Genomic DNA, 13,381 nt, shown 5'->3' on the forward strand with positions numbered 1-13,381 from the left:
TATTTTACCCCCTGCCATATGGGGCGTAGTTGAAAAACCCCCTGCAAAAAAAAAGTTTCAAAACATGCCTCATAAAATTTCAAAAGTTTGCATTTGAACCTTTATCACGCCACATCATTAAAAAATCTGATGTGGCATTATTTTCTATAATTTTTTAATAAACTTATATGCCACATCACTAAATCATGAAATGGAAAGACCTAAATACCCTTAGAGTGTGTTTGGATGAAGCATTTTAATGAGGGAAAGTAATGTTTTGAGGGAATTTAAAATGATTTGACCAAAATCCATTGTTTGGATACAAAAATGAAGAATTGTTAAAATGATGGAAATTTATGGAGTATTTCATCTAAGTTAAATTTAATCATTTTGAAATGACACCAAAAACCAAAGAATTTGAAATTCCTCTCATGTTCCATAAAATGTATTTGTTATTATTATTTCTTCAAAATTTACAAATTGGTCCTCATATTTTCCAAAATTATAAAATTGACCCCAAAAATTTTAAAAAAATTGCAAATTGGTCCTTAATAATTTTTAAATTTTACAATTTGGTCCTTCAAATTTTTAAAAATTGCAATTTGGTCCCTACTTTTCAATTTTTTAATTTGGTCCAAAAAATTTATATTTTATAAAAAAATACCCAAAAAATCTAACAATGAATTACCTTAATACTTCATCCAAACAAAATAATTTAAAATGAATGGATTTCAATTGAATCATTTGAATTGCTTTGAATTTTAAATTCCCTTAAAATTTCTAATTACCTCATCCAAACACACTCTTAGTCTTTTTATCTTCATTTCTTATGTGCATTTGATTTTGTTATCGTTTCAGACCCTACAATTAGGGTTCTTCATTTTCATCTTCCACCGTTGTCAACACTTCACCGTAACAAAGCAACACTTGAATACGATTTCGCACGCTCTGAATACGATTTCGCACACTCTGAATACGCTCTAAATTCGCTGATAAAAAAGGTATGTATTGTCTTCTTGTGATTTCTATTCTCGTACTAGTATAAGATTGTGGTCCCAAGTGAAAATCTTTCTGAAATATTGGACGGAATATTGTCTCTTTTATGGAGGTATGGGTGTTTTTAGTGTAGTGTTTCACCATGGGGGACACTTCGTGCAAGACGGTCATATATATTACAGAGGGGGTAGCGACACTATTGTTGAAGGTCAGGATGAAGATAAATGGAGTTTTTTTGAAGCTGTTAGTTTGGTTAGGGATTGGGGATATGAAGGTTTTAGGCTATGGCGAAAGATACCGCAACTAGATGAAGGCTTTATGAATGTTGTTGATGATGCAGCTTGTGTAGAAATTGCTAAGCATTGTATGGCTTGTAAGGTTGATGGCCATATTTGGGTGGAGCATGGTGTCAAGGACATGATGACCAAGGTGGTTCATCCTAATGTGGATGACTTCAGCACATCTAGTGAAACTGAGAGCAGTGGTTCTGATACTGATGCATGAGAATGTTTCGATGATAGTGAAGAGGAAAGAGTGATTGAAGTAGAAGATGAACAATTCGATCAAGTGGAGGTAGTTCTTCCCGAGACTGGGAATAGGGTGAATGTCCATGGAAATTTTTTGAGATTCAAGCGTTGTGCATCCAAGGATCCCAAAAACATGAAAGCCAAAAGCATGGTAAAGAAGGTTAATCTTTTGGTGCCCAAGAGTGTCTTAGGATCTAGTTCAAAGAGGAGTACAACCAATGATGAAGATGTGGATTATGCTAGTGAGGAACTTGATAGTTCAGATGCTGATGAAAGTGACATGGGTGAGAAACCTTCCAAGCCAAAGTATGACAAGTTCAGATCAGAGCTGCTCAACAAAGACTTTCAATTCAAATTAGGTATGGAGTTCAAATCTCTCTCTGAATTTAAAGATGTTATTAGGGAGTGGTCTGTATTAAATGGTAGAGAGATAAGTTTTGTTAAGAATGAGAGTTATAGGGTTAGGGTTGAGTGCAAGGGTAAATGTGGCTTTTTGGCATTATGTAGTAAAGTGGGAGACAGTCACACATACCAGATAAAGACTTGGGTGGGGACCCACACATGTGCAAGGGTATTAAATAACAAGTCTGCCAATTCCAAGTGGGTTTCTAAGTTAGTGGTTGAAAAGAGGAAGTCACAAGGGAAAGTAAAGTTGTCTGAAATTATGGCTGAGCTTAGACATAAATATTCAGTAGGCATCACCAAAGGAAAAGCTTGGAGAGCAAAAGCTATTGCTGATGAAATAATTGAAGGTGATGCAAAGGAACAATATAATATGTTGTGGAGTTATGCAGCTGAGTTGAGAAACCATTGTGCTGGTAATACTGTCAAGATAAACACTGAGAGACCACATCCAACACTACCACCAAGATTTGGGAGGTTTTATTTCTGTTTGGATGGCTGCAAGAAAGGGTTTACCCATGGTTGTAGACCATTTATAGGTGTAGATGGGTGTCATCTTAAGACACAATATGGAGGTCAACTGTTAATTGCTGTAGCAAGGGACCCAAATGACCAATATTATCCTTTGGCATTTGGTGTGGTGGAGACCGAGACAAAGGAAAGCTGGAGATGGTTTATGCAATTGCTGATGGAAGACATTGGATCTGAGAGAAAGTATGTTTTTATATCAGATCAACAAAAGGTACAAATTGTGTTTGTTATTCATTTTTATGGTATAGTGCTAATTGATTCATTTTTATAGTATAGTGCTAATGTTGTTCATTTTCTATTGTGTGCTTATGCTGGTTTTAGGGGCTTGTTAGTGTTTTTGAGGAGATGTTTGAACAGATAGAACATAGGGTGTGCCTCAGATATTTGTATGCAAATTTCAAGAAGAAATTTGGTGGTGGAGCTGCCATTAGGGACCTTTTAATGGGGGCTGCCAAGGCCACATACTTCCAGGCTTGGGAGAAGAAGATGAATGAGCTTAAGCAACTTGACAAGAAGGCATGGGATTGGTTGATGGGAGTGCCAACAAAACTGTGGTGTAAGCATTCTTTTTCATTTTACCCTAAGTGCGATGTTTTGATGAATAACTTGAGTGAATCTTGTGAATACAAGATTACACTCAAAGATGTTTTTGATTCATGGCAAACTCAATAAGCATTCAAACAACAAAGCGGGAGCAGAAAACTCAAAGAAAAGCAAGCATTGATCACTCATGACAGAACAGGTTGATCTATTATGCATATAGGTCGACTCAACACAAGCAAAACAAGAAGAATGCAGAAAAGCAGCAGTTAGGTCGACCTACCATCAACCCAGGTCGACCTAAAATGGAGAAAAATCCATATACTTCTGCTAGGTCGACTCACACATCATCTAGGTCGACCTAAATTGATGAAATTTACATATCAGTCTGCTAGGTCGACCTACACAACAACTAGGTCGACCTAATCTAAGAAAATGTCCCCAGAATGCATTTGAAGAGGATTCTGGTCGACCTACTCCTTTAACAGGTCGACCTAACTGGGAGCAAAATTCTGCAAGTTCTGCTAGGTCGACCTAAGCACTAAAAGAGGTCGACCTAACTGATCAAGAAAGTCAAAAATTCTGTTTCTCTCATCTCCAACTGTTAAGCTATCATATATATTGTCCAAGGTTCATTATTACATGCAACACCAACGACTGAAAGATACACAAAGGCTTCTCATCTTCGTTCTTCGTCATCTCCAACACAATTACACATAATCATTCTTGCGTTGAGGGTTAGTGATCGAGTTCGATAACGTCCATGGAACGGAATTGAAGATTCCTAGTGGGTGAAGATTTGTGGGGTTTTTGGTGAATAAAATCTGCGGGTTTTGTCCTCCAAGATAGGTTTTTCTTGGGGATTTTTATCAAGAGGTTTCATCGAGGATCCGGCTGAGTGTGAAGATTGAAGAACAAGGGTTCGAGGGAATTGAAGACACTGCAGAAAGGGATCAAAGTGAAGCTCTTGGATAACGTTGATCTGACTTAAGATTAAGGGGGAAGAAGATTCAAAGGATCGACATAATTGGTTTATGGTTTATCGCTTTGTTATCTTCTTTGTATATACTACTTTCAACATTAATGAAAGATTACCCAATTTCAGTTTGGAATTGGGGGCAGACGTAGTCGTAGCGAGGACGATCGACGAACTGCCTAAACAAATATCGTGTTCTTGTCGCTTTTACTTTTTCATTTACGTTCTGTTCATGTTTGGTTATAATAGCAAATTGATCAACGATTCGAGTGTTAAGATTGTGAATTAAGAACTTATATAAACATCACAATCCATCACATATTGAATCACCGTCAATTTGATCATTATCACCAAGTGTTTGTATATTTGTTTCTATCACTTTTACTGCATTGCAAACATTGTCCATCATACAAGAAGTTAATCTGATTTTCAATAAGAGCAACGCTTTGATTCTGCAACGTATACTCTTATCACTTACCTCAAGTTTTTGACTGGTTTTAAACACATATACAATCGTTTCGATAGTGGTTCGGAATAGACGCGAGTCGATTCAGAATCACTTCCGCTGAAAAGTCGTTTAACTCCGTAAAACTGTGAACGATCTATTCACCCCCCTCTAGATCCTAAGGCCAGCGTCTAACAAGTGGTATCAGAGCTCTGGTTTATTCCGTGCTACGTGAAACACTTATTGGAAAGATGGCTTCCGGACCTAAAGGGGCTCACAATAGAGCTCCAGTTTTCAAAGGTGAAAACTATGGCTATTGGAAGGATTGTATGTGTGTCCACATCAATGCAATTGATAGGAACATCTGGACAGCTATTGTCAATGGTCCCTTTCAGATCACCATGACAAATGCAGCTGGTGCAGTTGTTCCAAAACCAGAAAATACTTGGGATGCTGAAGATGAAAAGAGATATGCATACGATTGGAAAGCGAGAAACATTCTAATCTCAGCTCTAGGAGTTGATGAATACTATCGCGTTTCCCATTGTAGATCAGCTAAAGCTATGTGGGACACATTGTAAGTTGCCCACGAGGGAACGGATGATGTCAAACTAGCTAGGATCAATACGTTAACTCAAGAGTTCGAACTCTTCCACATGGAAGATGGTGAATCCATCGAAAACATGCAGAAGAGATTCGTTCACCTGAAAAATCGGTTAAATTCTCTTGATAGACCTGTTTCCAATGCAGTTGCTACTAACAAAATCTTAAGATGCTTGAACAGGGAATGGCAACCCAAGGTTACAGCAATAAAGGAAGCAAATGATCTAAACACCTTAGACATTACCACTCTCTTTGGTAAACTAGAGGAACATGAACAACACCTTAAATGCCTTGACATGCATGAGAAAAGGGCAAAGAAAGAAAAGAACATGGAGAAAGAGGTAGAGAATAAGTCAATAGCTCTAAAAGCTTCAAGCTCCAAGACCTCAAGACAAGAGCCAAAGGATAGTGATACAAGTGATGACGAAGACTCCGATGATGAGGAAATGGGACTGTTTGTGCGAAGATACAACAAATATCTAAAGAAAAATGGAGCAAAACATTCTGACAAAGGCTTGATCAACTATAGAAAGCATTCAAACAAGTTCAAACAAGATGACGACAACAAAGGAAAAATCAAAGGTCTTTGCTTCAATTGTGGGAAAGCCGGTCACTACAAACCGGATTGTCCATACCTTAAGAAGGAAAAAGAGAAGAACCAAAGCAAAGGTCATAACAAATCTAAAAGAGCCTACATAGCATGGGAAAGTGATTCATCTAGTGAAAGCTCATCAAGCGATGAAGAAGAATCAACAAACCTATGTTTCATGGCTCATCAACACAAGAAAAAGAAAGCTGTAAGTCATCTTAAACCTGAACTCGTAGATAAGGTATCTCATTCTCAACTAAAACTTGCTTTTGAAGAATTACATAGAGATGCAATTAAAGCTTTCAAACTTTTGGCCTCAAATAAGAAAATCTTTTCATATCTTGAATCAAAAGTTGAGAAAACCGAAAAAGATATGGAAGCCTTAAAACAATCTATGCTAGACATTCAAAAGGATAAAGTTGAAATAGATCCTACATCATGGTTTGGTTGTGAGACATGTCACATTTGGCAAAAAGAAGTAAGAGATCTAAAGGCCAAGTTAGACAAGGCTCTACAACCAAAAGTGACTTTTGCCGTTGATCCAAATAAGTTCAAAAGATCGTATACTCCTTTATATAGTAAATACACTTTTGTACCAAAAGTATCAACTAGCAAAACACCATATTCTCATCATATTACCTGTCATTATTGTTGCAAAAAGGGACATACCATTGAAAAATGCAAATTTAGGAGAATTTTAGTTCCTAAAGGAGTATTTCAATGGTTGCCTAAGTGCAACAATGTCTGTACTCACCATCTAGGACCCAATGAAGATTGGGGACCTTCCACTCTGAATTAATCTTTGCAGGAAAAGTGTCTTGACATCGCCAAAAGGTGGTGGTCTCTTGATAGCTGATGCTCAAGACACATAAAAGGAAGACATATCACTTTTGGTATGTCATCTATGAAGAACTATTCTTGGCAAAGGAAATGCAAGTGACCTGGCCACCACAAATGTATAAGATATATCACAAATACAGTTAACCCGAAAAACACAAAGGACGCATTACTTGATGTGCAATTGGCAAGTTGAATTGCAAAGATATTTTAAACCTATTCTAAACAGAATATTGTTTGGGACCATGTCCCGCATCCGGGAGAACATCAAGTAATCGATACTAGATGAGTTTTTCGCAAAAATCAAGCAATCAAGCTGTGAAACATTCTATCAAGACAATTCATCATCAAATCTAGGAGTATGGCACACTAACAAGAGGACTTCACACAATGATGACAAAACACCTACACATTGAGAAAGCGGTAACATGTTTATTGTTCACTTCCAAAAATTTTATTGATTCTATAATATGCTATCAATTATCATGTTTATAGTGACTTCAAGTATGCTTACCCATATATCTCAATTACATATGTGTTTATCATCTCCACTCATAACATATCATAATTTGGGCATACAAGCAAGCAACTAAGCATAAATCCATCATATAGCAACATCTCTAAGTCATTTCAAACATTTTGAAGCAATTTAGGTCGACCTACCTTGTATCTGAGTCGACCTACAAAAAAAAATTTTCAGCAGAAACTAAAATTGTCCAGTTACGTCGACCTACCCACTCTTTAGGTCGACCTAAACTGGTTATTTTTCTCACTACCTCTGTTAGGTCGACCAGGCCCTCATTTAGGTCGACCTACTGGTTCAAAAATTTCCAATTTTGGGTCTGTTGGTCGACCCGACCCATCCCCATTCATTCATAATTATTCCTCTTTTCTTTCCCACTCATTCTCATATCATTGTGTACGGCCAACCCTAATTCCCCAAAGTTCAAAGAGTGTCAAAAATCATCCCTCTCACACAAATCATCTTCAACCATGCCTCCAAAATCAAGAAAAGGAAAGGAAATTGCTTCTAGTTCATCATCTCAACCGGTAAGTGCTCTTGTTCATCCTGATTGTAGGGAAAATTTTGAGAATTGGCAGATGAAAAGAAAAATTGTTAAGCAATATACCTATGATCCAAATCTTGTCGAAAACATGCATATCCCCGATGTCGCTGCTTTGATTGAACATCAAAATATTCATCCCTTAGTGCAATGTGATACTCCGTACTGTGAAAATACCGTTAGGGCTTTCTATGCAGGATTTACAAAAGGGGATGGTTGTAATTTCCGTTTCAAAATGGGCTCTAGGTCGCATGTTGTTGACAAACGGGCTTGGATTAGTATCTTTGGTCTGAAAATTGTAGGTGATGAATTCTGTATGGTAGACGGGGATGTACCGGGAAACTATGACCATGAGGCCTACATGAAGACTATCCTCAAAGACCCTTCCGTATTTGACAGACCTAATGAAACAATAATAGCCGGTCATCTGAAGCGAGATCCTAGGCTCTTAAATTGGGTAATCTCAAGAATCATTCGACCAAGGGCAGGAGGGTATTCAAGAATTGAAAGGAATGAAGTTGTGCTCATGTATCTGCTGCAAAATAGAACGCGTATACATTGGCCTCACTTCCTAGCTGCTAAGTTTCATGAGGTCCAACAGAAAACTACAGCCCTGTGTTATGGATCAATCATTCAAACAATTGTCAATCACTTCGGCATGCGACTTGATCACTTACACTACACTCGCATACATCAATCTCAAGAATTCTCACAAACCACCTTGACTCTTATGGGATACCATTGGAATCCAGTTAGGAAAACCTACTATCTCATTCAAAAGGGAACAGGGAAGGTTATCTACAACTATGATGATCCCACGGAGTTTGGAAACAATGCAGGAAATGAAGAAGAAGGACTTGATCAAGACAATGCAAATGATGATGATCATCACATGGAAGATGTTGCACAAGATACGGATGCAAATTGGAGATATGTTCCTTCTCAACAAGAGGATATCCCTTGGGGATACACGGCTCCGCCTCCGCCAGATCAAACCAACATCATTTCCATGTTAGAAAATATGCAGCTCCTACAACAACAACACTTCAACACACAACAGCTTCAATTCCAACAAATGCAACAGCTCCAACAAGATCGCTATGAAGAACAACAACAACAATATCAATCGTTGTACAACTTGGTTCAAGATCACAAAAGCGATTTTGAGACTTTTGCCTCCAACTCGACTCTAAGACAGAATCAGTTTGAGGAAACGGCATTGCATCGTCATGCCAACATAAGTCAAAGCTTCAATACTCTAAACCACTCCGTGCTTGATCTGTTGGAACAAGTTGAAGAAGACCGTCCTCAAACATTTCAAAGAGGAAGAGGAAGACGGGGAAGGCGTTAGGATGCATATCTTTTCATTTCATCATATCATTACATCTCATTCCATCACTGTCATGAATATTCTAAGTACTTAATTTAGTTTTCTTTAAAATGTGTCTGAATATTATGTGTGCTTGATTGTAACATTCAAAGTTTTCTTTGGATATTATGTCACCTCTACTTGCTTCTGTTAATGATTATGTATGTTGTAGTGTTCTTTTAAACATCTTTAGATCTTATGGTTTCACTGTATACATTTTATCTATTACACTATGAATGCTAGTGTTTCCTGTTTGATTATTTTTTTATCTATGTTTCTCTCGTTACTCTTCTACTCTCTTGTTTTCTCTTTTTGATGTTGTCAAAGGGGGAGATAGATGCTGAGTGTACGGGGGAGCCATGTTGAGAGATAGATGCTGAGTGTACGGGGGAGCTTTGTTGAGAGATAGATGCTGAGTTTGTTGAGGATTTGTCACTTACTACCAAAGCCTCGACTACTGGTTTGCCATCATCAAAAAGGGGGAGAATGTGAATACAAGATTACACTCAAAGATGTTTTTGATTAATGGCAAACTCAATAAGCATTCAAACAACAAAGCGGGAGCAGAAAACTCAAAGAAAAGCAAGCATTGATCACTCATGACAGAACAGGTTGATCTATTATGCATATAGGTCGACTCAACACATGCAAAACAAGAAGAATGCAGAAAAGCAGCAGTTAGGTCGACCTACCATCAACCCAGGTCGACCTAAAATGGAGAAAAATCCATATACTTCTGCTAGGTCGACTCACACATCATCTAGGTCGACCTAAATTGATGAAATTTACATATCAGTCTGCTAGGTCGACCTACACAACAACTAGGTCGACCTAATCTGAGAAAATGTCCCCAGAATGCATTTGAAGAGGATTCTGGTCGACCTACTCCTTTAACAGGTCGACCTAACTGGGAGCAAAATTCTGCAAGTTCTGCTAGGTCGACCTAAGCACTAAAAGAGGTCGACCTAACTGATCAAGAAAGTCAAAAATTCTGTTTCTCTCATCTCCAACTGTTAAGCTATCATATATATTGTCCAAGGTTCATTATTACATGCAACACCAACGACTGAAAGATACACAAAGGCTTCTCATCTTCGTTCTTCGTCATCTCCAACACAATTACACATAATCATTCTTGCGTTGAGGGTTAGTGATCGATTTCGATAACGTCCATGGAACGGAATTGAAGATTCCTAGTGGGTGAAGATTTGTGGGGTTTTTGGTGAATAAAATCTGTGGGTTTTGTCCTCCAAGATAGGTGTTTCTTGGGGGTTTTTATCAAGAGGTTTCATCGAGGATCCGACTGAGTGTGAAGATTGAAGAACAAGGGTTCGAGGGAATTGAAGACACTGCAGAAAGGGATCAAAGTGAAGCTCTTGGATAACCTTGATCTGACTTAAGATTAAGGGGGAAGAAGATTCAAAGGATCGACATAATTGGTTTATGGTTTATCGCTTTGTTATCTTCTTTGTATATACTACTTTCAACATTAATGAAAGATTACCCAATTTCAGTTTGGAATTGGGGGCAGACGTAGTCGTAGCGAGGACGATCGACGAACTGCCTAAACAAATATCGTGTTCTTGTCGCTTTTACTTTTTCATTTACGTTCTGTTCATGTTTGGTTATAATAGCAAATTGATCAACGATTCGAGTGTTAAGATTGTGAATTAAGAACTTATATAAACATCACAATCCATCACATATTGAATCACCGTCAATTTGATCATTATCACCAAGTGTTTGTATATTTGTTTCTATCACTTTTACTGCATTGCAAACATTGTCCATCATACAAGAAGTTAATCTGATTTTCAATAAGAGCAACGCTTTGATTCTGCAACGTATACTCTTATCACTTACCTCAAGTTTTTGACCGGTTTTAAACACATATACAATCGTTTCGATAGTGGTTCGGAATAGACGCGAGTCGATTCAGAATCACTTCCGCTGAAAAGTCGTTTAACTCCGTAAAACTGTGAACGATCTATTCACCCCCCCTCTAGATCCTAAGGCCAGCGTCTAACAAGTGGTATCAGAGCTCTGGTTTATTCCGTGCTACGTGAAACACTTATTGGAAAGATGGCTTCCGGACCTAAAGGGGCTCACAATAGAGCTCCAGTTTTCAAAGGTGAAAACTATGGCTATTGGAAGGATTGTATGTGTGTCCACATCAATGCAATTGATAGGAACATCTGGACAGCTATTGTCAATGGTCCCTTTCAGATCACCATGACAAATGCAGCTGGTGCAGTTGTTCCAAAACCAGAAAATACTTGGGATGCTGAAGATGAAAAGAGATATGCATACGATTGGAAAGCGAGAAACATTCTAATCTCAGCTCTAGGAGTTGATGAATACTATCGCGTTTCCCATTGTAGATCAGCTAAAGCTATGTGGGACACATTGCAAGTTTCCCACGAGGGAACGGATGATGTCAAACTAGCTAGGATCAATACGTTAACTCAAGAGTTCGAACTCTTCCACATGGAAGATGGTGAATCCATCGAAAACATGCAGAAGAGATTCGTTCACCTGAAAAATCGGTTAAATTCTCTTGATAGACCTGTTTCCAATGCAGTTGCTACTAACAAAATCTTAAGATGCTTGAACAGGGAATGGCAACCCAAGGTTACAGCAATAAAGGAAGCAAATGATCTAAACACCTTAGACATTACCACTCTCTTTGGTAAACTAGAGGAACATGAACAACACCATAAATGCCTTGACATGCATGAGAAAAGGGCAAAGAAAGAAAAGAACATGGAGAAAGAGGTAGAGAAGAAGTCAATAGCTCTAAAAGCTTCAAGCTCCAAGACCTCAAGACAAGAGCCAAAGGATAGTGATACAAGTGATGACGAAGACTCCGATGATGAGGAAATGGGACTGTTTGTGCGAAGATACAACAAATATCTAAAGAAAAATGGAGCAAAACATTCTGACAAAGGCTTGATCAACTATAGAAAGCATTCAAACAAGTTCAAACAAGATGACGACAACAAAGGAAAAATCAAAGGTCTTTGCTTCAATTGTGGGAAAGCCGGTCACTACAAACCGGATTGTCCATACCTTAAGAAGGAAAAAGAGAAGAACCAAAGCAAAGGTCATAACAAATCTAAAAGAGCCTACATAGCATGGGAAAGTGATTCATCTAGTGAAAGCTCATCAAGCGATGAAGAAGAATCAGCAAACCTATGTTTCATGGCTCATCAACACAAGAAAAAGAAAGCTGTAAGTCATCTTAAACCTGAACTCGTAGATAAGGTATCTCATTCTCAACTAAAACTTGCTTTTGAAGAATTACATAGAGATGCAATTAAAGCTTTCAAACTTTTGGCCTCAAATAAGAAAATCTTTTCATATCTTGAATCAAAAGTTGAGAAAACCGAAAAAGATATGGAAGCCTTAAAACAATCTATGCTAGACATTCAAAAGGATAAAGTTGAAATAGATCCTACATCATGGTTTGGTTGTGAGACATGTCACATTTGGCAAAAAGAAGTAAGAGATCTAAAGGCCAAGTTAGACAAGGCTCTACAACCAAAAGTGACTTTTGCCGTTGATCCAAATAAGTTCAAAAGATCGTATACTCCTTTATATAGTAAATACACTTTTGTACCAAAAGTATCAACTAGCAAAACACCATATTCTCATCATATTACCTGTCATTATTGTTGCAAAAAGGGACATACCATTGAAAAATGCAAATTTAGGAGAATTTTAGTTCCTAAAGGAGTATTTCAATGGTTGCCTAAGTGCAACAATGTCTGTACTCACCATCTAGGACCCAATGAAGATTGGGGACCTTCCACTCTAAATTAATCTTTGCAGGAAAAGTGTCTTGACATCGCCAAAAGGTGGTGGTCTCTTGATAGCTGATGCTCAAGACACATAAAAGGAAGACATATCACTTTTGGTATGTCATCTATGAAGAACTATTCTTGGCAAAAGAAATGCAAGTGACCTGGCCACCACAAATGTATAAGATATATCACAAATACAATTAACCCGAAAAACACAAAGGACGCATTACTTGATGTGCAATTGGCAAGTTGAATTGCAAAGATATTTTAAACCTATTCTAAACAGAATATTGTTTGGGACCATGTCCCGCATCCGGGAGAACATCAAGTAATCGATACTAGATGAGTTTTTCGCAAAAATCAAGCAATCAAGCTGTGAAACATTCTATCAAGACAATTCATCATCAAATCTAGGAGTATGGCACACTAACAAGAGGACTTCACACAATGATGACAAAACACCTACACATTGAGAAAGCGGTAACATGTTTATTGTTCACTTCCAAAAATTTTATTGATTCTATAATATGCTATCAATTATCATGTTTATAGTGACTTCAAGTATGCTTACCCATATATCTCAATTACATATGTGTTTATCATCTCCACTCATAACATATCATAATTTGGGCATACAAGCAAGCAACTAAGCATAAATCCATCATATAGCAACATCTCTAAGTCATTTCAAACATTTTGAAGCAATTTAGGTCGACCTAC

General features: G+C 37.7%; 1 protein-coding gene across 1 annotated transcript; it reads left to right on the forward strand.

The window, feature by feature from the left end:
• The first annotated feature begins 1,635 nt into the window (after positions 1–1,635).
• LOC131657859 (uncharacterized) lies at positions 1,636–6,460 on the forward strand. Its single transcript, XM_058927214.1, has 3 exons — positions 1,636–2,646; positions 2,757–2,989; positions 6,397–6,460. Exons 1-3 carry the CDS (start codon positions 1,636–1,638, stop codon positions 6,458–6,460), a joined length of 1,308 nt encoding a protein of 435 aa, XP_058783197.1.
• The last annotated feature ends 6,921 nt before the right edge of the window (positions 6,461–13,381 follow it).

Source organism: Vicia villosa, linkage group LG1 (genome assembly GCF_029867415.1).
Source record: "Vicia villosa cultivar HV-30 ecotype Madison, WI linkage group LG1, Vvil1.0, whole genome shotgun sequence".
In the NCBI taxonomy this organism is placed as follows: domain Eukaryota; kingdom Viridiplantae; phylum Streptophyta; class Magnoliopsida; order Fabales; family Fabaceae; genus Vicia; species Vicia villosa.